Genomic DNA, 22,314 nt, shown 5'->3' with positions numbered 1-22,314 from the left:
GGGGCGGGAACTACAGCTCCCAGCGACCACCGGGGCCAGACGCAGCGGCGGCACCGGGCGGTGCGGGGGTTGCTCCGGCAGCTTCCCGGCGTGCACTGCGTGGGGAGGCGGAGCGGACTGGGGTCGTGGCGGCGGCGGCGGTGACTCTCCCAAGGTGACTGGAGCTGGGCCCGGCGGCCCCGTGGCTTCCTCTGCCTGCCCACCTTCCCTCCGTAGGTGCTGAGGGTGGGCTTATCCTCCGTCGGTTTGGGCTTAGGGTACCCGGGCTCCGGAGCGAATGGTGCCGCCCGGCCCTGCCGCCGGTGGGGTGTGCCCGGGCGGGTGAGAGGGAGACGGAGACCCCGGGAAGGGGGGGGCGGTGGGGTCAGTGGTGCTGCTGCTGGCTTTGGCTGGGTTAAAACCGTCGCTTTTTCTTCAAACAAGTCAAAACTTGAAATTGCGAGTTGGTCTCGGTGGTGGTGCGAGCTAACGGGAGGTGTACCGGGTCACTCGGGGGCACGGTGTCTCTGGGCTCAGGGGCTGGGGTTTCACCCCAAATTGCGTGCAGGTTTCAGTATTCTTTGAGGTTTAAAGCTCATCTCTGCACTCGATTTTTTGGGTCTTTATGCATGTAGATTGCAGAAAAAGCTAAGTAATTCTGTGTTTCTGTTTTGCTGTTTTGTTGGTTTTTTTTTTTTTAGCTAGAGCATCAGTGCCATCATGATCCTGCATCAGATCCTGCGACTTTCTTCCATTTTTCGCTCTGCTGTTTCTGTTCACTTGCGCAGAAACATCGGGCTTTCTGCTATTGTCTTTAATAAGACAAAAGAGCTCGATCCAGTTCAGAAACTCTTCGTGGACAAGATCAGAGAATACAACACAAAGAGCAAGTAAGTAGAGGAAATTATTTTAAGGCTGATAGCAAAAGGAGGAAAAATGTTGATTTTGACAAATGCTAAAATACGCTAGCTTTGTAGGTTGGCCTCTAAATACTTAGGTGTGCTTTCCTGCAACATTTGTTAATAGTGTCACAAATGAGAAGGCTTGTTCTTGCATACCTGACAGAAAATATCTATTTTCTCCTCTTAAATAAATAAATAAAAGAAGTAAAGCTGAAGTCATTTTTCTTGGGGAGTTAAGGCACTTAATTAAGTTTTTTTGCAAACTTTATGAAAATACCAGTATGTTAATTTTTACCCATTTTTGTGCTCTGTAAAAAGAAAAGGGAAAAAAAAAAAGCCCCCTTTTTTTTTGTCTGGGGAAAATAGCTGTTCTTCAGTCTTGTTGCCAGAAGCTGAATGGAAACGGCCTCCAAAAGCAATTGAGAGTTAATGGAATGTTAGGCTGATTCCTTAAACATCAAGTTAATAAGCAGTTCATTCGAATGGAATCTTAGATTCTTGTAATGTTTGAATGAACTACTTAGCAGGGAACTAAAACTGTAGTAATTCTGTGGGATTTATTCTTAGTTCTTCTTAGTTCTATTGGAGGAAGATCTGTTTCCATACCTACAAACTAGCCTGTGTTTGAAGGCATGTTCTTGGTGGCTTTAGCAATCGTAAGTGATATCTGTGTTGGTACAAATGAGCATTGGTAATCTAAAGAGTTACTACTTTAATTATTTTATATTTCTATCCCAAGAAATCCCTGTTTGAATCTATATGAATGCACCCTGTCTGTTTTTTGTTGGTTTTTTTTTGCTTGTTTAGTATTCGAAACACATGCTCTGCAAGAACAGTTAAGCTTTACTGACCAAGATTTCAGAAATAGCAGAATACAAATCACAACTTTGTTAGTAAATCACACATGGAACAAGTGAAACTGAGAGCCCTGAAAGCCTGGATACTCAGTGTAGTTTTATGTGTCAAAAGGCTACCTCTCTAGCTTGGATTTTCATCATTGATAGTAGAAAGCCTGTACTTTATCCTGAGAACCTTGTTTATGTGTAAGGTAAGTAGGCCCTAAGGTGTGGCATATCTTGAGTTTTGGAAATATTTTAGATGGTTTGCTTTGGTTGTCAAAAAGCCTTTTAATTCATAAATGGCCACGAAAACATAGAACTTCCACGGGAAATTTCAGAACTGAGATATTAATCAGGACTTTTAATGTTTTTTAGGCAAGCTGGAGGGCCTGTTGATACAGGCCCTGAATTTCAGAAAGATTTGACTGAATCCCTTGCTAGACTTCAACGGGCGTATGGTGAGGGAGATCTCACCAAGTTTCCAGAATTTAAATTTGAGGGTGAGTTAACAATCTTACTGAATTTCTAATTGCAAGTAAGGACGTGTTCCCTGACTGTTTTTCTTAATTCCCATTTAGTTTTTATTTGGACCATTAATTTCACATAAGATGCCCTCAGTGAATATCCTTACTTTCACACAGTTCATATATGATTCCGTCTGACTCCTTTTATTGATTATTTGCCTTTTCCAGTGGAGATGTGGACTTACTTAGACTGATGCTTAACAAAACTTGCAGTCAGATCCAGCTGTCTTAATTACAGAGCCTAAAGAAATAGCAAAAATATAATAGAAATAGCCCAGGGTTATTGTTCTATGTTTTTCTCACCCTCCCACAGAGGTCAGACAACTGGTTTTCAGATGACAGTCTGCGATGTCATCCAAACTGCAATTTGTAGATTTTCTAAGCTGATCTGTAAAGTAGGTGATTTCAGAAAACGAACACAGAACTTAACTTTGTTACTTATAATTTGGTCACAAAGTAATCATATTAAACCTTTTTCTTCAGTTATTTTGATACCAGTTCTGTTTAACTGCTCTAAGTTGGTGTTAGCATGGTTTCATATTACCCAGATTGATTATTAGAAGAATGTTTGTGAGGAATGGTTTACCAAGAATTCAAAGAAACAGTACAGACTGTCTACTTAAAGACATAAAGCAAACTTAATTTTTTAACGGACAGGCTAATTTCTTTAGTTGATTCTTTTGCCTGCTTATGCAGGTACAGCTCAAAGTCTTCATTGCTTACAAGCAGTTTTAGCTGAAGACAGATTTTGGAGGTGTAAGATGTCTTTCCCATAAGCTGAGATGCAGCAATCTTTTGAACGTGTCAGCGTATTTGGTTTATGTGGCAAGGTTTTGGTAGCAGGGGGCTGTGGGGTGGCCTCTATCAGGAGAGGCTGGGGGTGTCCACATATCAGACAGAACCAGTTCCATCCGGCTCCAAAATGGATCTGCTGCGGGACACAGCTAAACCAGGAAGCAGTGGTGATGGAGCCTGTGTGACAATATAATTTAAAAAGGGTGAAAAACACTGACTCTGTTTTCACCCCTCCTGTAGAGGGAAGGAAAGAGAGGGAGAGTGTGAGGCTTGGTGGGCATCTGGCAGCCAGCCAAGGTCAAGCCACCATAGTTAGGGACTTGTAATTCTGATCAGACTGACTGGAAATTCTAATTCAGATTAGGAACACATCTAGAAATGATTTGGGTTTTGGTGGTATTTGACATTTGGTGTCAGATTGTTACTGGTGCAAATAGAGCATCTGTAAAGTAGGATCTATGGTGTTTCTTCCCCCTTCCCACCCACCCCGTTTTAGGGATGTGGTTTCTTTATATTCAGTTTTATTTCTATGTAATATATGAAACAATACATATGGAAGTTTAGGACTTTTTTTGGTAATAAAACAAAAATTTGTGTGACCATGAAAACAGAATAAAGAGGGAGAGACTATGTTCTTTTACCACTGCTGCCTACCCGTAATCTAATTTCAACAAGTTTTCAAAACTAAGTGGCTAGATGAGTAGAAACTTAGGATTTTTTGTTTTAGTGAAGATTACTATGAGTCTTACCTCTCAGACTTTGTAGCAAGAACAAGCATTAATAGCCCACCTGTTAAAAGCCTTAATTCTTCTGAGTTTGTACCTTTGACATCAAGAACTCCTTCCTCAGTGTTTCTATGTGGAGAATGTCTTTTGCTAAGTGGAGTTGAAATTGTGCACTCCATTCTGTTAATCAGCTATAAGACACTAATCAAGACAGAAGAGCTTGGTTACTTGTTTGTGTATCAGAGCTATATTGGAAATACTAGTGTCATGCTGTCCAGTAATATCCTGGTTGACTTCTTCAGTTCTCTGCTGCCTTCCCTACCCCAAGTGTTTCTAAAAGCTGTTTTAACAGAATGGTATTGAGGTGCGTGTCTGTCTGAAACCTCATGCATAACTCCTCTGAGGTGGAAAGAGCCTGTCTCCACCATAGTTTAGTCTTTAGTGCTGCCCACATCCAGTCATGCCCTGGTACAAACAAAGTTAAGTGGCATACAAGAGCTTGCTTTAGCTTTCCAACTTTTAGTTTCTGAATTGTGGTTTTTGAGGCTGGAATAAAAAGACACTAATACGACTTTTCTCTCTCGCCTTTGTCCTTTAGAGCCCAACTTTGAGGAGACGCCAAAGTGATCTCTGCAGGTTGTACACCAAACAGCAGTGCACATCAGTGGAGCTGCTCAACATGCCACCAGTTGTAAATTAATAAATGCAGCATTGCAGTTCGATTTCAAAAGCGTGAATAAGTTCTTAACTGTATGGTGTGAGTTAGCTGTGCTCATCACCTCTTTAAGTGACTGAGGCATCTGAGTAGTGTTTCTCAGTCTTAACTGCAAAGCTCCTTTGCCAAGCTACATTTTAGTGCTGAGAAACTATAACACTGATAAGTAGTTCCTTCTTGGTGTATTGTTATTTTTCTTAGTTTGTTGCATCCAAAAAGCTGCAGAAAAAAATCCCCATGAACCTAAATAGGTAGCAAAACCCTGCAGTAGTGATGGGCATACCCAGCCAAAAGCATAGTCACAGCTATACTAATTTTACACTGCATCAATGAGTACACAAGTGATAAAGTGTTACTCTTATGGAAGCAACCGAAACCTGTTCATGAGGTTGTGAGATTTAAATTTTATTAAGTGAACTACTGACACAAACACTTCAAGTTCCAAGGAGCTATTTATTTGTGACACTTCAGCAGTTAGAGTCCAGATACTACAGCTTGAGTTGTACTGGCATGATATTTCTTCAAAATGAAATTACACATGCAGTCTACAGAGACAGAGAGAGGTACTTCCTTATGGAAGAGAAGCTGCATGCATTTTATATTCAACAACAAAACACCGCTTGAGCCTCAATTATAGGAAGCTCTACTCTGTCAGGATAGTAAGTTTAAGTCTGCACAACGACTTATACATGGCTTTGGCAAATCTAATATAAGTCAGAATTGCAGGAGACTTTGAGCCCTTGACAAATGGTGGAGACATAAGCAGTAGAAATAGTGGTAGCAAGGTCATCTATTGAAGTTATTTGAATAGATTGTTCCCAGCTGTAAGAGTGAATCCTGTATTGCTGCATGTATACATGAACAAAATGAAGTGTCTTCACAGAAGTGACTTGTACATTCAATTTAGTTCTGTCTTTAACTTAAGTTTTTTTGGGTTTTATTGTTTTTAAAAGCAAATCGCAGACACATTGACTAGATCTAAACATTGGCAGTTTCTATTTTCAGATTGTAGTAGGTGGAAACAATATTTACATAGTAGAGGTCAAAAGATCCCTTTGATACTTTTGTATAACAAGTAGTCATTTGATGTCCCTCACAGAGGCTGTAATCTTCTAAATAACAAAGGACTTGGTATGCTTGAAATCCTAAATGAAGCAAACAAGGTTACATGAGTAATTTCAAAATTCAAAGATTTTAACTAGATTAACATTTAGTGTACATCTCAAAATAAACTAAGGCATGGAGATTGAGAAGAAGTGTGCTTGAAACACCGTTAGTTAACATTTACTGTTTTCTGGAAAGGTAAGCCTACAGAATGCACTGCCACACAGAATAAAAGTAATAACCTATTAAAAAATACAAGTATCCAACGGCTCTGTTGAGCATCCAATTCATAAGTGCATTAATGTTGATAAACAGATACTATATCACTTCAAAGTTTGTTCCTTCCCACTCAGCGCAACCAGGTATCTGGCCTCAGTGTCTTACATCTACACTAGCTGGAGGAATGAGCTGCCGCTCTTTAGCGTGCTCTGTTTTGATTAAAGAAATGGGTGGTGTTCAATGAGCTTTCAAGGCTACTAATGTAGCCTTAAACTATAAATAGCGAAACTAAGTTGCTCCTAGTTGAACCTTTAGCTGGAGCTCCATTCATTTTGCATCAATCTGACAAATGGGAGCAATGTACGTGCTGTTACAGCCCTTGAGAACTCTCAGTGAGGAAGGGGGGAAGAGAAGAGTAAGTTTAACTTCCATACTTAGTCCAGGCTTTTAACCCACATTAATCTTAGAAGAATTAAGGCCCAGACTTTCTCTTGCTGCTGCTTTGGACTGTGTCTGAGTTAGTTTCCTAGGTTAACTGATATGAACAAGCAAGGCAAAGAAGACTTCACAAACAAGAAACGGCACCATTAAGTGGACAGTATGGAGATGAGGTTGCCAAGCAAGTGTAAGAATGTTACCTTTTTAGTTTGATAGAGGGAAAGTAATCTCAAAAAGGGGAAAGAAAAAGCATGAAAGAAGCTAATAGAACAGGGAGATATAGGAAGAAGCAGGTAAGTGACAACCACTGCCATCCTTTTCTTTACCACACTAATCAAAGTACAAAGCAAGGTGCTGTAGTTGCATGATGCTTGAGACTAATAGGGAGCTATAAATGCAAACAGAGGTATCTCCAGGTATTGGTGGCATATAAGGTTTGGGGGGGATGGGGGTGGTGCAAAACCATCACAGAACCAAGAAATTTTGAAGACGCCTAGAACTTCTTTAACACTGCTGAATGCAAAATACTTGCCTTTTCACTCGTAGATTGATAGTTGGTCTTCTTTCTGTTAATAGGAAAGAAACATAGGTTAAGTAGTACTTTTCTGCTATTAGTTTTAATCTATTGAGAACCTTATTTATGAATGCATTTTTCCTGATGTCCAGCAATCCTTAGAGTATTTTCCCCTCTTAGAAAAAGGTTACAATAACAAACCTATTGACTGCTTTTACACTGCTGTCATTATCTCATTAACCACTGTCAAATTACCTTCCCTAGCTTGTCATTTCAATGCTTTCAGTTATATTTTGTCTAGTTCATGGCCAGTATAAACACCACAGTATTTAAAAGTAATATTTGTATTTCTCTTTAATACTTTTTTTTTTTTACCTGCTATTGCCTAGAAGTGCCAAGATAATTTTTTTTTCTTTTAAATGTTTATTTGAGGGCTGCCTCCAATGAAGCACACAATTTTAGCCTTGTGTGGGAACACTAAAATTGCTTGAGGATTTCTAACTTGCTACTAAGAAATATAACTGCATGAAGTAAATCCATATTAGAGGAGCAGACTGGACACCCTCAGAAAGTCTCCACCTGTCATTATTTCAAATATTTTCTGAAATAATCCGTAGGCATGGATATGAGAACAGTTTAGTTTGGTTCTGGGCATCTTTTGTCCAGTTTGAAGAGAAGAAAAATGCATGCTTATAGCTGAGTTAGGGTTGTAAACCATAGCTATGTAAAAAGACACATCTCTGAACATTTATCACAGTAATATTCCTTAATTCATTTTCTGAGCATCACATTGGTTCTAATAAGGGAACCAGCTAGTGTGTAGGATCAGGTTTACTTCAGTGTTCAAAAAAACCACTGTAACAAGAATCATGTGAGAAAGGCCTTAAACAATCATCACAATTAGCAAATCATCAGAAACTTATATGAAGTTTGCAGTGGTTTGTGAACTACTTGCATCAAGATACTTACTGGGAAGAGCTTCCCTCTGAAAAAGGAAAAAAAAAAAAAGATTAGCATAAGAACAGTTTTCTTAGCTGATGTAGAGTTCTTTGAAATAGCTATTCATAGCTTATTCAGCTCTTCAGTTTCTAGAAGGAGTTTCTGAACCAAATGTCTCTTTTTGGTGTAGTGAGTTTAAACAGAAAAAGTTGCTTTCAAAGGTAAATGAACTTCCAAGTGAACATGAATTCTAACAGCAGCTCTGTTAGCCTTTTATTTTTAGGCAGCCGACCTTCTCAGACCCCGGCATTTGGCATCCCTTCTGCTGAACTCCACAGGCGCTAATGTGAACGCTGCGGAGAGGGTTGCTGGACCTCCGGAATTTTTGCAGCAACCTCCACGTGCACTTTCACCACGACCCAGAAGAGGGAGCCAGTAATTTAGTTTCCCTCTCCATCAGAATTCAGCCGCTCAGACCTTTTAGACTACAAGTGAACTTTCCTGGCTTGTATTTTTAGGTTGTCTTTCTTTGTCATTCCCTCTCAAAAGCAGAGCAGAGAGGCTCCGGGAACCGGGGTTCGGCTCGTTGCTTTGCCCAGATTGCCGTTTGGTAGCCTTGTGCAACTGCAAGAACATCTCCATGTCATTCTTAAAGTATCTTTTGCAGTAGAATAAAAACGTCTACACAATAAAGTTGCTGCTGTAATGCTCTTTAGCTTTAGTACCACAGAGTTAGAGCCTTCATGACAAGACTGTTACGGTCAGCACAAGTACAGGCTTTTTTTGACACAGGGAAGGAGTGATTTTACTTTACTTACTTGTAAAGTAGCCCTTTTTTTGGGCATAAAATACTCCAAGGCCACACAATGCCATTACCAGACCCACAAATACTACTGCAGCGATGATACCACTTACATTAAGGTCATCTGTAATTATAAAACAAGTCCAATGTTATAAGTTGTAAAAATTTCCATAGGCTGGATTTTTTTCCCCTAATTACTACAGGCACCTTTTGTATCTATAGATGGTCTTTTGCCCAAGCTACATAAGTTAATTAGTAACACGTAGATGAAGCAGCCCAAAATCATTGTATCACAGCCGCGTTAACATGAGTGCTTGATACATTTCAACTGCTTAGTTTGGGTCAAAAGTAAGGAAAGAGTAAGAGGGGTTCAAGGGATACATACTCCTCATTATATCTATCCCCTCAATAAGTATTATTCACATCATATGTCTCTAAGGAAAAAATATCTTGAAACCTTTAGAAGTCTAAAAACAAGTGTTTTCATACAGTTACTTTGCCTAAAATAACTAAAAGATCTGATGCCAATATCAGATCTCAGTCCTGAAGAACTCTTCGGGCAAGCTATTTAAAATTGAATGCTTTTTTATTTTTAAACAGCAAGGCTTTAAAAATTCAACGCAAGAAAGGCCAACAAATATTTTAGCCCAGATGTCAAAAGTTAAACTCTGCACTGTGCTACAGAAACATCTAGCCATTTTTATTTTGAAGGTGATGACCCATGGCCATTTTCTGATAAAACCACTATAATCTTCAGACAATCATCCGTTTTAGGAAAAACAAAAACATCAACAAGCAGAAACATTTTCATAGTTTTTTTTTTTATATATATATATCCAATTACTTAATTGCATCCTGACTGTAAACATACATGTATGGTTGGGAATTTCACACCCAAACCTATCAGTTTTTGTGCATGGGTTGATAGCAGCTTAGGACTTTGGTGAGTATTTCCACAACAGAGGGATTCTGTCTTGGTAGCTTGTAGAACACTTGCTCATAATCAACCAGGAATGCATTAAAGCCATGTCACAGTGATTTTCAGCCAAGTTCTAAGAATGCACTAGACAACTGCTTTATGGAATACTTGAACATGAACTTCTGTGCAGTATTTGTTAGGATCTTTTATAAACTTTGTTTCTTTACCATCTGCTTTCCTATCACATCTGCAAGAGCTAGTTCTATATTCTGCAAAAACATTCATACATTTTGGGTTATTATGAATTCTGCCCCTCCAGCCTTTGCTAAATTCTTTATTAGCTAACCACTGTTACACTTCACCTATGCTACGCAAGTAGAAAAGAAAGAGGTAGCATGATTTTATTTAATTTTTTTCAGATACACTGACTTCTTCAGTGTTCCCCTAGCAGGTATAACTGAGTCACAGTTATATTTCTGATCTGTTACATTAAGATCTCACATGAATGAATCTCAAAAGGGAGGCTTTTCATAAAGAAAATAACCCAGTGGATTGGCATGTTATGCTGTACTGCTTCCGCAAAAGCATTCTGAAATATTAAGGATGTCATATGGGTACTGCTGTTGCCTGAAGTTCAGCATTTAGCAACCTAAAGGCTGGCTACTGCCATAATTTTAGGGCACTACACTAGCTGCTTTTCTGTGAAATGCTGTAAGATGTGTTTGTGCTGTAAGAAAGGAATGCTTTGAGTAACCACAGCAACTACATATAAGGAACTACTATTATTATTCCTCCCCCAAAATGCTACAGTGAAGTAAGAAGACAAAATTCAATCTGGTCTTAGCTTCTCAGTTGCATCACGCAATAAAATCATTCCTATTGCAAGGCTGTTTTCCACCCTTAGTTGCTTTGACACATACCAACTTGCATTCGCTTCACTGAGCATTTCTGAGATAATCCGATCCCATTGGAGGCTTCACAGTAATACTCTCCAGTGTCATTCTTTGTAACTGTGTTAAATAGCTGTTAAGACAGAGTCCAAAACCATTATCAGAATGGAAAAAAATTCAGAATTTCCTGTGGGATAGAAAGTTTGACACGTCAATAGGGTTTGGTTGGTTGGTTTTTTTTAAACAAAACAACCTGAAAGTGAGTAATTGACCTCATGATTCAGCTCCCTAATTCCATCCCCTGGCCTAAAATTCAGCTTCTGGTCTAAGACAGTCTTTTAGATGGACATTTTAACTAGATGGAGTGTGTCTACAAGAAGATTCTGTTTCAGTGGATCAGTACTTTCCAACAAAATGCATTTTTTTAGACGTGCTGTAATTTCAGAATCCCTGATATCAGAACATTTTGTTCATTTCACCAAAAAAAATAATAAAATTCATGTAGTACAAAAATATTTCCCAGGGAAAGTCTGTGGCCTCCCCTCCCCCCCCCCCAAGAAGTGTCACTTTGTAATGCTAAACTGCACTATTTATCAAATACTACTGCTGTAAAAATAAAAATAAGGAAGCAAGAGATGGACAGACTGACCTCATGTTCATTCCAGTGTTCCTCTGTATTTATTATTTTTTAATCATTAGACCTGTTAGTGTTTTTCACTTTAATATATCCCAGACTTTAAAACTAAGATTTTTTCAGAAGTTATTGGTAATTTTGAGTAGCCTACCTAATTTCCACAGTGTGCTGATAGATCCACAGCACCTCAGAATGCTTAGTCACATTTCAGTTTCCGGGTTTGATCACACACAAGAGTAGAGTGTCCCTGGAACAGCTCTTTACTTCTGAAAAATCTCAGCTGACAATGCATCATAAGTGGTACATATCATTAATTTTTTTTTTTTTTTAGAAGGATAAGCTAATGGTGAAGGGATGAGAAAGAGATGGCCAGTTCCAAGGGAACACCACCCCCCCAAACAAACAACTAAACCAAAAAACACACTAAGGTTACTTACAGCTCCAACTCATTCCCATCGAATTCACAAACACCGGACTGGAACCTGTAAATGCCACTAGGTTGCACAGATTCTGGACTGCCCTTAGCACTGCACTCCCACAGAAGTGTGCATAATTGCCATTTCAGATTTTAAGGTGCTCTCAAATATAACTGTTGACATGCTGAGAGATCGTTCTCAACTGGCACTGGTTAGTTAAATGACAAGGTGAAATTTGTCATTTCTTTTCTAGATTCTGCTCATTTATCATTACTGCAGCCTTGCAACTCACCCAATTTGTCCGTATCACTCAATGCCTATGGCTTGTCATTGGTCCGGGGCAAAAGCCACCTTCTACGTTTGTTAGTACTTATTTCAGCATGACATTGATATCTGACAAACACCTTGTCCATTTTTGGATTAAGACCTCTGTGCATCATTGTACTAAACAGTAAATTTGGTTTTTTTGATAGTCGGTTATGACAGTTGGTTACTACACTTACCAGAGTGCCAGACTTTTTATTCATGGTGTAAGTTATATTTGCTGCTCTAGCACTGCCTGTTCCTGTCTTTTCCAGTAAGGGAACACCATTCTTGTACCACTGGTACTCCGATGGAGGAGACCCCTCAGTCTCCTTACAGCTCAGTTCCACTACTGTTCCCGTCATTGCAGAGCTGGGTACCTCACACACCGGAGTAGTCGGAGCAACTGGAAAAAATCAAATTGCACTTGTTACGCAGTCTTAGCAGTATTGTCTATATGACAACAGTTTGACAGACACTGGTGAGGAGATGAGCACTCGTGTACATGCTTAGAAACTACCATGTTAATGAAATGAGGTGCTGGAGAAGGGGCTGGAGGCAGAGTACTGCTACTGGAGAATGCAGTAAAATTTGAGTTGCTAAAAATGGAAGAACGAGGCTTGCTCCCAGCCTCCCCCACCACATGCTGTGTCATCCTGTCTCCCATTTATACACTCTCATCCAACCCCAGAGTTTTTTTTTCCACCTTGTTTCTTGTACAGGGCCTCTTGCTCACAGACAGAGGAGGGGTAAGGGAATCTGTAGTTCCGCAATTCCCCCTTTCCCTGCCCCAGTATTTAAAAAGAGAAGTGAGGAAGAGGAAAAAGATTTTTTTTTTGTATTAAAAGAAGTCAACTGCTTTTTGAAAAATGATTGTCAAAGAATTACCAAGACTGGCTATTATCACAGTCATTGTGTGAATCCCAGGTTGAGGGCCAAAACCAGTTGGCTACTAACTTTTAGTATAAATTAAAACCAAACATTCCCACACACAGATGCAGGAGAACTGATCATTCCTTCTGCCATGAAGATGAATGTCTCTTTTTTGATTTTTATTATGTGATCAGAAAAGAAACTTAATTGTTTTTAGTAACCTGAAGCTATGCAGAAGAAAACTAAGGGTGAAGAGGTATGCATGGAACACACCAAAAGCACAAGTGACACCTTAACAAATATTCGTAAAAGGTTTGTGAGCAACACCCACACTCTCTACTTTGGGCTCTAAGACTTCAACTTTAAATTAAGAGGGCACATTTAAAAGATTAAAGGCATTGAGAAAGTGGACAAAAGAAGGAATAAGTGGGGTTACCTCATTTTTGGAGCTAATCAGAAGTTCATGAATTTATAATCTTTTATGAAGAACTTTGAGACTTTTATAATAAGACCAATTAATTTTGTGTAGGAAAAAAACCACCAATACAGAAGCTACAAAAGCAAATATTTTCTTTTCCTCCTATATGGAGAAAAGAAGAAAACTACCAACTTCTACCACTCATCCACTGGGAAAAATATCAGGAACAGTGTAAGAAGAATGTACTTATATTCACCTTTCCTTCCTTTCCCCAATTGGGATAGAAAACAAACAAAAAGCCACAAAGAACAACCACCCCCTCAAGACAACACCATCTCTCTTGTAAATAAAATGCACAGATTGCTAGCTCGCTGGCTGGCATTGCGCAAGCACTGCAGCAGTTTCTCCTTCCAAAAACAGGAGGAGACTGTAGCATATTGGAATGAGCTGCTGCTTAGAAATATTTGGTAAGTGTTGACAGATGCTGACTTTCCAGTGCCAAACACCATGATCATCTTATCAGCCACTGAGTGACTTCAGTTTTAGTAGAAATGGACATTTTACCATCACGTACATCAGCATACTTGCTAAGTTTTGAGAACTTAAACCCACATTTATATCATCAAAACCCTAGTTCTGTTCCTTTCTAATGCATGTGAGTTTTGCAAAGCTCTTTCATGAAGTATGCTGTAGAATGTGCATGTGCACGTACGCTTATAAACCCAGCCCAAAGAAGACTCAAAAACCCAGCAGCTACACACCATATGGACAACCCTACCTTCAACACCCCTTGCCATCATTCAATGTCTTTACAGAAGCCCGAGTAACAAAGTTTGTACCCAATACTGTGAGAGTAATAGTAGCCTCTCCCAGGCGTTGCCCCTCTTCACTCTTTACACTGATTTCACAGCGGTAGGTCGCAGAATCCCTTCTAGTCACATTTCTAATACGAATTCCTGTATTCAGCATCTCTGCTCGGCCTCGAAGATCACCTTTAAGGGAGAACAGACAGAGAGGTTTCTGCTCTTTGCTTATAGCAAATGTATACCTCTCATTGGCTTGTTCTGAAATCATGTACAATTTATGAACTACTGCTCTTTTGTTCAGAGTTAGATAACTATCACCAAGGAGCAATATGTAATCCCCCTCCCAAAACAGTAAGAACCTTCCACAACTTGTCCAAAAAACCCCTCAGTTCAAAAAAAAACCAAACTACATTGGTCATACATTTTCTAGTTGGAAAATGGAATGCTTTTTTCCTGCAGATATTTCAAGAAAACTTGAATAGCAGTAGTCAGGTGACAAGAGACACAGTTTTCCACTAGAGGAATGGCAATCACTAACTTAATTACCTTACAGAAAGAGCTGTGAGCGATACCACAGCAAAGTATTTGACATTTTAACTTGGCAAGAAAAACTTGGTAGATTCAGTAAAGATATTGCCATCAGACTTCTTACAATTAGATTTTTTTTTTCCCTCATTCTACAGCTTATTAAATTAAACTTGAAATTAAAGTTACATGTACACAGAACTGCGAGTTCCAGTGTTTCTCTAAATTAAATATATGCAGGAAAAAACCCAAGACCAGAACATCTTGCAAGATTGCAAGATTTACAAACAAAAATCACTGTGCTTTTCTTTTACTTCTCAGCCTTTGTTTATGATGTGCAAGGTACCAGAGACCCATATTTTCTTCAACACACAAAGCTGAGGTTCCTTTTCAGAACATACAAACAGAAATTCCACTTCTGAAAAGAATACGAATAATTTAAGATATACAGCTGACTTTATATTTTATGTATATAAAATTGCTGCATTATTCATATCTAAGACTCCAGCTCTACAGAAAGCTTCAGAAACCTCTTTGTAGGATAGGAGTACAAATCTTGCAATAGTTCTGGGGAGTTTATATCTGAATGTAATTTCATTTTTGAAAAGTGTCAAGGGGTGTGCAGTGACTTTTTCTTAATCTTAAGTTTTATTATATTTAACTTCATTAAAAAGGTAACTAAACATTGACATTTTTATTAAATGTTTTTCTCCTCCCTAGGGAGGAATTCTTTTCTCAAAAGGACAGCTGTTCAGTACGCAGAGTGAAGAGCATTCTCTTTCAGTCATTTTTCTAATGTTATTCCCCAAGAAAGAGTCAATATCTATGCTAGAGAATGACTTGTTAAACCAATAGTCTATATTTGTAGTACTGTACCTGTAAATTCACCATTGTAGTACACAAATGAGACTTCTTGAGACTGGATTTTCTTCCATTCTATTCTTAAGCTCATCCCTTTTGAAAATTTGTGCTTGCAACTAAGAATAGCCTCTAGAGGAGAAAAAAAAAAAAAAGGAACACAAAAAGGGAAAATTAAAGACTTTAGTATTGTGTTTGGTACGCATTCAGGCTCCATGAAATTAATAGTCCCCCTTCAAAAGAATTTGAGCAGTCAACTTGAGCAGTCAGCAAGGGCCAGATACCATCAGGCCGTCTCCAGACTTACACAAACACAATGGGAAAACAGAAACTAGTAATTTTCCCATACTTCAGTGGTCTTTGGGTCAAACTTCAGATGCTGGGGACTAGATATTCCCATGTTGTATAGGCACAGATTCTGTATTACTACCCTCATTTTAGGTACAATATTTTTATCAGTGAGCAGACCACCATTAAAAAAGGACTCTGACCCTGTTATCAACAGTATTTCGTGAATTGCAATTATGAATTCAGTATCAGTAGTTTAACTGTTCAAACATATGGCTTAACAGAGATAGAAAACATACCAGTAAGATGGTTAAATATGTTCCTAAATAACTTATGCATTTAGTTACAGTTTCACACTGGTTATTGTAAGGGTGTGTGGACGGCATCTGCTTCATTAAGGTTTCCTAATCAAGGACTTTTTCAATGTAAATGTGATAACAAGGGGGCAACAACAAATCAAAACAGAGACACACAAACATGACAAACAGGGAACAGCAGAGATGATGACAGCTACCATCAGTCTCCAAACAAACTAATGGGACTGTGGTATAGGCAACTGGAGTGAGTGAAGGTCTCTGTATCAGTAGTTAGAGGGGCAACAGATGTTGGGAGTGCACGTGTGCATGGAGTGTGAGCTGTTGGAGCATAGAGGGGTGGCTTGAGTAAACCTAGGGCCAGCAACTGGGGTCACACTGGAGGTGAAGACACCCCTGGTCTCATGGTGCTGGCTTCTGGAAGTGGGTGTGTGTGGCGCATGTGCAGTGTTTGTATCTTCTCTAAACCTGATGTGCCTGGAGGTGTGTGTGTAATTCACTAGCAAACCTCAAGCTGGCCAAGCTAGCAAGTAGAACAAGGGTAGCAGATGGGCAGAGTGGCTGTGCTGGTACTCAGGGAATCCAAGAATGTGCATGTGCTTGTGAATCTAGAGAGTGTTGTGGGAGGGCTTTTACCACTGAACTGCAATCTCCACCAGCCAGAGAGGAGGAATAAGGCTCAGACGTCTATACTTAATGCTTTATGTGAGCCCAGACAGCATTGTAGAATCATAGAATTATCTAGGTTGGAAGACACCATTAAGATCAAGTCAAACCATCAACCTAACACTGTCAAAGGCACATGGTTTAGTGGTGTTTAAGTGTCACGTCTACCTCCAGGAATGGAGATTCAACCACTTCCCTAGGCAGCCTGTCCCAATGTTTGATAATGCTTTCAGTGAAGAAATTTTTCCTAATATCCAATCTAAACCTCCTCTGGCACAACCTAAGGCCATTTCCTTTTGTCGTATTGCTTGTTACTTGGGAGAAGAGATCAACCCCTACCTCACTACAACCTCCTTTCAGGTAGTTGTAGGGAACAATAAGCTCTCCTCTCAGACTCCTTTTCTCCAGGCTAAACAACTCCAGCTCCCTCAGCCACTCCTCATAAGACTTGTGCTCTAGACCCTTCACCAGCTTCGTTGCCCTTCTCTGGACACACTCCAGCACCTCAATGTCTTTCTTGTAGTGAGGGGCCCAAAACAAAACTGGACATGGTATTCGAGATATAGCCTCACCAGTGCCAAGTACAAGGGCGAAATCACTTCCCTAGTCCTGCTCACCACATTATTCCTGATACAGGCCAGGATGCTATTGGCCTTCTTGGCCACCTGGGCACACTGCCAGCTCATGTTCAGCCGGCTGTCAACCAACACCCCCAGGTCCTTTACTGCTGGGCAGCTCTCCAGCCACTCTTCTCCAAGCCTGTAGCGCTGCATGGGGTTGTTGTGACCCAAGTGCAGGACCGGGCACTTGGCCTTGTTGGACCTCATACCATTGGCCTCAGCCCATCAATCCAGCCTGTCCAGATTCCTCTGCAGAGCCTTCCTACCCTCAAACAGATCGACACTCCCTCTGCAGAGTCTTCCTACTCCCAAACAGATCGACACTCCTGCCCAAGTTGGTGTTGTCTGCAAACTGAGGGTACACTTGATACCTTGTTCAGGTTGTTGATAGAGATATTAAACAGTATTGGCCCCAATACTGAGTTCTGGGGAACACCCCTTGTAACCAGCCACCAATTGGATTTAATTCCATTCACCACCGCTCTCTCGGCTCAGCCATCCAGCCAGGTTTTTTTACCCAGCAAGGAGTACATCTGTCCAAGCCATGAGCAGCCAGTTTCTCCAGGAGAACGCTGTGGGAAATGGTGTCAAAGGCTTCACTAAAGCCCAGGTAAACAGCATCCACAGCCTTTCCTTCATCCACCAAGTGGGTCACCTTGTTGTAGGAGGAGATCAGGTTAGTCAACCAGGACCTGCCTTTCATAAAGCTGTGCTGACTGGGCCTGGTTAGGTGGTTGTCCTGTATGTGCTGTGTGGTGGCACTCAAGATGATCTGCTCCATAACCTTCCCTGGCACCAAGGTCAGACTGACAGGCCTGTAGTTCCCCAGATCCTCCTTCCAGCTCTTCTTGTGGATGGACATCACATTTGCTAATCTCCAGTCTACTGGGATGTCCCTGGTTAGCCAGGACTGCTAGTAAATGATGGAAAGTTCCACCAGTTCCCTCAGTACCCTCAAGTGGATCCCATTCGGCCCCATAGACTTGTGCATGTTTAAGTGCAGGTCCTTCACCATTTCGCCTCAGATTATGGGAGCTTCTTTCTGCTCCCTGCCCCTGTCTACTAGCTCAGGGGTCTGGGTACTCAAGGAGCAACTGGTCTTAATGATTGAGACAAAGAAGGCATTACATACCTCAGCCTTTTCCTCCTCCTTTGTCACTATGTTTCCACCCCCATCTAATAAAAGATGGAGATTATCCTTAGTCCTCCTTTTATTGCTAATGGATTTATAGAAACATTTTTTATCATCCTTCACAGCAGAAGCCAGACTAATTTCTAGTTGGGCTTTGGCCTTTCTAATTTTCTCCCTACATACCCTCACAACATCTTTGTAGTCCTCATGAGTGGCCTGCCCTTTCTTCCAAAGGCCATAAACTCTACCTTTCCCCTCCGCCCCAAGTTGCAACCACATCTCTCTGTTCAGCCAGGCCAGTCTTTTTTCCCCAATGGTTCATTTTTGACACATGAGGATGGCCTGCTCCTGCACCTTTAAGACTTCCTTCTTGAAAAAATATTCAGCCTTCCTGGACTCCTCTGACCTTCAGGACTGCCTCCCAAGGGAATTTGTCAACCAGGCTCTTGAAAAGACCAAAGTCCCCCTCCGGAAGTCCAAGGTGGCAGTTCTGCTGACCTCCCTCCTTGCTTCTCCAAGAATAGAAAACTTATGTCATTTCATAATTGCCATGCTGATATATACGTGGGTGCTGTTGAAGGCTGTGGCTGTCTGTGTAGCTGGCAGTGCCAGTGTTGTGAGTGTGTGGATGTGTGCACACAGACATGCATCCCAGGACACACAACCTTGCTACTGCTTGAAACTGCAAATGGGAGAGCAGCAGCTGTGTCCATCAGCCTGGGATAAAGACCCCCAGGTCTCCAGGCACATTGGGCTGGGCTCAAGTGACCAGGCAGGAGAAATCCCCAGACCCCCAGATTTTCTGGCGGCAGAGGCTGCTCATAATGTCCCTTGACAGTTACCTTTTATTTCGCTTGAGTTCTTGGTAAAAGAAGGTTCATACAATTGTTCACCTTTCTGTCTGTCTACTCAAGTTTCCCTGATTTATGTATAGTGGGCATTACCAACCAAATTTCAGAGAGGATGAAATTTCAAGAGTTACTGTTTATTGCTAAAATTGCCATAAATTGGGTAGGAAACAAACCAAAACTAGTGCTCCTAATGAGGAGCAGGTCATACTGGAAGCTCAACTGTTCTTTTTTCCTCCCTCACATCAGGGCATCAGCACATGCCATCTCTAATACATAGCTTGCATCATAGTAATTGCAGTCTATGGTCAAGCCTATAGTTATTACAGGGGAACTAAAGAGGGAGAGAAGACATGACAAACTGTATAGGTGAGTTATTGGGACAAACTCAGTGTTTCAGTAGTTCCATCCTCTGTGGAACAGCATACTGAAATATCTATATTTTTTTCTTTCTAGTAGATAACTCTTAAGTCAAGGTATTAATAAGAATTGTTGGGAGATAACCTCAGAAGAAAATAGAGCCACACACTTGACTACCTCCAAATCTATTAATAAAGTTTAGTATCTCCCAGAAACTTTTGTAAGAGAATCAAATACAATATTGATCTTGCCACCCTTAGGCTGCTCACCTTCCAATACAGGACAGACTATCAAGGATCAAAAGCTTTTACAGTTTTGGCAATGCCTGTCTAGCATTCAGGAGACAAACATCTTAAATGTACAGTCAATGTGCATTAATCAGCACCCTCATTTCCAGTCTCAGCAAACAAGGCTGAAGGGCAATTAACTGACAGATCTATCCACTCACCCTTTAGAGTCTGATTTTCCAGGTCTGTTCTGTAGAGAAACAAAAAAAGCTTCCAAGGGACCAGACTGGTAGCCTTGGTGATGTCTCACAGGGGAAAAAAATGTCGACACTTGAAAGAAAAAATTGAGGTAGGAGGGCATTCTCTGCCAGAAACACGTTACAGACACACTGGCCACTTTGAAAAACATGCTGTGCACTCAGGAAGCCTGAGGTTCCTGACTTCAGGTTGAGTGGATGGGTGGAGGCTTCCTGAATCTTAAGATTTGCTAAAGTTTCCTTTCCATTTTGTTTTCATATCCTTCTAACAAAGAAAAACCATCATTCAAGCTCAGCTTGCTTTTGCTACTGACCTTGTGACAGTTGGCTGGTCTCATAAGCTGGTCCATATTAGTTGACAGAGACAGCTCAGCTGAACAAGTCACCTCTGTCTTGAATGAGCTGCCCCTTTCTTGCATGCTACATTTTCTTGGTTTCAGAAAAGCTAGCATTGATGCCCTCCCACTAATCTTAGGTGAAGGAAGGAAATGACACAGAAGAAAGGGAGCGCACGCAGAATGGAGATAACACAGTAAAACCTTCCTTATAGTTCCCCTCTCCTGCTTTTTCCCATACTAACAGAGTCAGTGAGAGTTATTTTCCAGAACAGGTCTACTTAACTTACATTAAGGTAGGCCCACAGGATGCTATACATCAGCACAGGCTCTGCCAGGCCTGGAAGAACCTTCTGGGATCTTGGAGAGGTCTGGACAATGTTTAATTTGGATTTACATCTGCTCTGGAGACTATTTGGTTATAGAATCATGGAATATCTCAAGTTGGAAGGGACCCATAAGGATCATTGAGTTCAACTCCCTTCCCCTTACAGGGCTACCTAAAAACTAAACCATATGATTAGGAGTATCGTCCAGATACTCCTTGAACTCTGACAGGCTTGGTGCCGTGACCACTTCCCTAGGGAGCCTGTTCCAATGGCCAAACACCCTCCTCTACAGTAACAGGATTTCAGGTCAGCTGCATTCAGCTGAATAGCTATATCTATCAGCCCCTCCCATTCCTTTAGTGCTGCTACACAGAAAGAACTTGGCATGGCATCTGACCTATGTTAAACCAATCTCACTCTATCATACAAATAACAAAAGACCAAAATGCAAGTCCTATGTCATATAAGATGACAGAATCTAATAATTATTTATTACCTGAAGAGATTCTCTCTTCTCTTGCCTATCCTGAGCTCTAAATTAAGTTTTTCTTCCCGAAAAGTGACAAAAATACTTGACAGGAACCCAGCTGACAGCTTTAGAGACCTCCGAAATATTTGACTGTCTCAAACAGATGAATAAAGCCTAAAGCTCAGCAAACAGTTCCTTCAATTCCCACCTCTCTCCATTTCAACCAAATGCAACCCCCACACCCCACCCCCCAACAAACAAAAAACCCCCACATTAACCACAAACCTCATTCACAATACTAGTATCCCTTTCTCATCTACCCAGGTTTTCCTCCCTGCCTCCTTAACTTCTCTAGGACATTATTGGAAGTAATTTGTCATTTTACATATATCATATACATGTATAAATATGCAAATAGCCATTATAATTACTGGCAATTAAAAATAGCCATTAAGTTATAGTTACTGACAATTAGCTGACTTGCAGTTGTTCTCTCTCTAGTCCCTCACTTCTCTGTCTTGTAAGATAACTACATTCTACTTCTCCTTTCTATCAGTTCCCATCATTCTGGGTGGAAGGAAACCATGCAGAAGTTACAGAGTGAGCTACCAGGATTGACAAACAAGTCATAGAATCACAGAATAGGTGGGGTTGAAAAGCCCCTCTGGGGAGCATCTAGTCCAACCTCACATCAAGTAAGAGAAAATGAGGGCAAGAACAAGATTACACAAACAGTCAATGGACAGAGTAGGAGCAGGACCCCTCAAAACAGGAAGACAATCTTAATAGCTATACAGCTTCTGTATACATTGTTGGCATGTATTGTGTATATATTAAATAATCACAGCAATGCCCATACTGTACCCTTAAACTCCTCTGCTTTTACATTTTTGTTATCCGTTTCAATGGAAATTCCAGACACTTTATGATCTGCAAGGGGACAGAAAAAAAAAAAAAAGAGAATTCAGCAATAAACACTGAAAATTTCATACATGCTTCAGCACCTACAAGCAATATTTTTGAGACCTCCTTACAGTGGGCAGATTAGATATTGGCTACTAGAGAGAGCACAGGACTAAGAGCTAGGCCAGGGCTGGCTATGTGGGTGGCCTTGAACAATTCCTCTTTTCTCCATGTCCTGGCACCTGTAAAAAACAGTAATATTTCTCTTTTACAATAGCATGATAATATTTACATGTGAGAAGTTCTATATAAACAGAAGGCATTGTTTTATACTGGGGTAATGTCTCAATCTGTCTAATTGGGAAGACTTGTATTAATCCATAAGTGTATTTTCCATTGTATTCCTATTACAAGGCACGCATGTTTACT

At 40.5% G+C, this 22,314-nt stretch overlaps 2 protein-coding genes across 5 annotated transcripts in view; one reads left to right on the top strand and one right to left on the bottom strand.

Moving 5' to 3' along the window:
- Positions 1 to 37: 37 nt before the first annotated feature.
- On the top strand, positions 38 to 7,085 carry ATP5PF (ATP synthase peripheral stalk subunit F6). 3 transcript variants are annotated; one of them, XM_074158508.1, is made up of 4 exons: positions 38 to 154; positions 681 to 869; positions 2,096 to 2,220; positions 4,363 to 7,085. In XM_074158508.1, exons 2-4 carry the CDS (start codon positions 700 to 702, stop codon positions 4,389 to 4,391), a joined length of 324 nt encoding a protein of 107 aa, XP_074014609.1. In that variant the 5' UTR covers positions 38 to 154; positions 681 to 699; the 3' UTR covers positions 4,392 to 7,085. The 3 variants fall into 3 exon arrangements, with proteins under 3 accessions (XP_074014609.1, XP_074014527.1, XP_074014691.1); XM_074158426.1 differs by having other exon boundaries at positions 100 to 212; XM_074158590.1 differs by having other exon boundaries at positions 102 to 225; positions 4,363 to 5,400.
- JAM2 (junctional adhesion molecule 2) overlaps positions 4,865 to 22,314 on the bottom strand; it is a 41,801-nt gene continuing 24,351 nt past the window's right edge. Inside the window, exons 2-9 of one of the 2 annotated variants that reach the window (XM_074158219.1) lie at positions 21,847 to 21,912; positions 15,156 to 15,269; positions 13,788 to 13,940; positions 11,858 to 12,063; positions 10,335 to 10,437; positions 8,484 to 8,619; positions 6,773 to 6,806; positions 4,871 to 5,624 (exon numbers count right to left, since the gene is read on the bottom strand). In XM_074158219.1, the coding sequence (XP_074014320.1) occupies positions 8,504 to 8,619; positions 10,335 to 10,437; positions 11,858 to 12,063; positions 13,788 to 13,940; positions 15,156 to 15,269; positions 21,847 to 21,912 (758 nt within the window). In that variant the 3' untranslated portion in view covers positions 4,871 to 5,624; positions 6,773 to 6,806; positions 8,484 to 8,503. Of the gene's footprint in view, positions 5,625 to 6,772; positions 6,807 to 8,483; positions 8,620 to 10,334; positions 10,438 to 11,857; positions 12,064 to 13,787; positions 13,941 to 15,155; positions 15,270 to 21,846; positions 21,913 to 22,314 lie in introns of both variants that reach the window. The other variant, XM_074158301.1, reaches the window with a different exon arrangement.

Source organism: Numenius arquata, chromosome 1, assembly GCF_964106895.1.
Source record: "Numenius arquata chromosome 1, bNumArq3.hap1.1, whole genome shotgun sequence".
NCBI lineage: Eukaryota > Metazoa > Chordata > Aves > Charadriiformes > Scolopacidae > Numenius > Numenius arquata.
The sequence above is the reverse complement of the archived record's forward strand: the minus strand, read 5'-3'. Positions and strand labels throughout refer to the sequence as shown.

Coding starts and splice junctions, on each gene's coding strand:
- ATP5PF (XM_074158508.1), top strand. CDS start 700: ATGATCCTGCATCAGATCCTGCGACTTTCTTCCATTTTTCGCTCTGCT. Junction 870..2,095: donor GAATACAACACAAAGAGCAA/GTAAGTAGAGGA, acceptor AATGTTTTTTAG/GCAAGCTGGAGGGCCTGTTG. Junction 2,221..4,362: donor TCCAGAATTTAAATTTGAGG/GTGAGTTAACAA, acceptor TTTGTCCTTTAG/AGCCCAACTTTGAGGAGACG.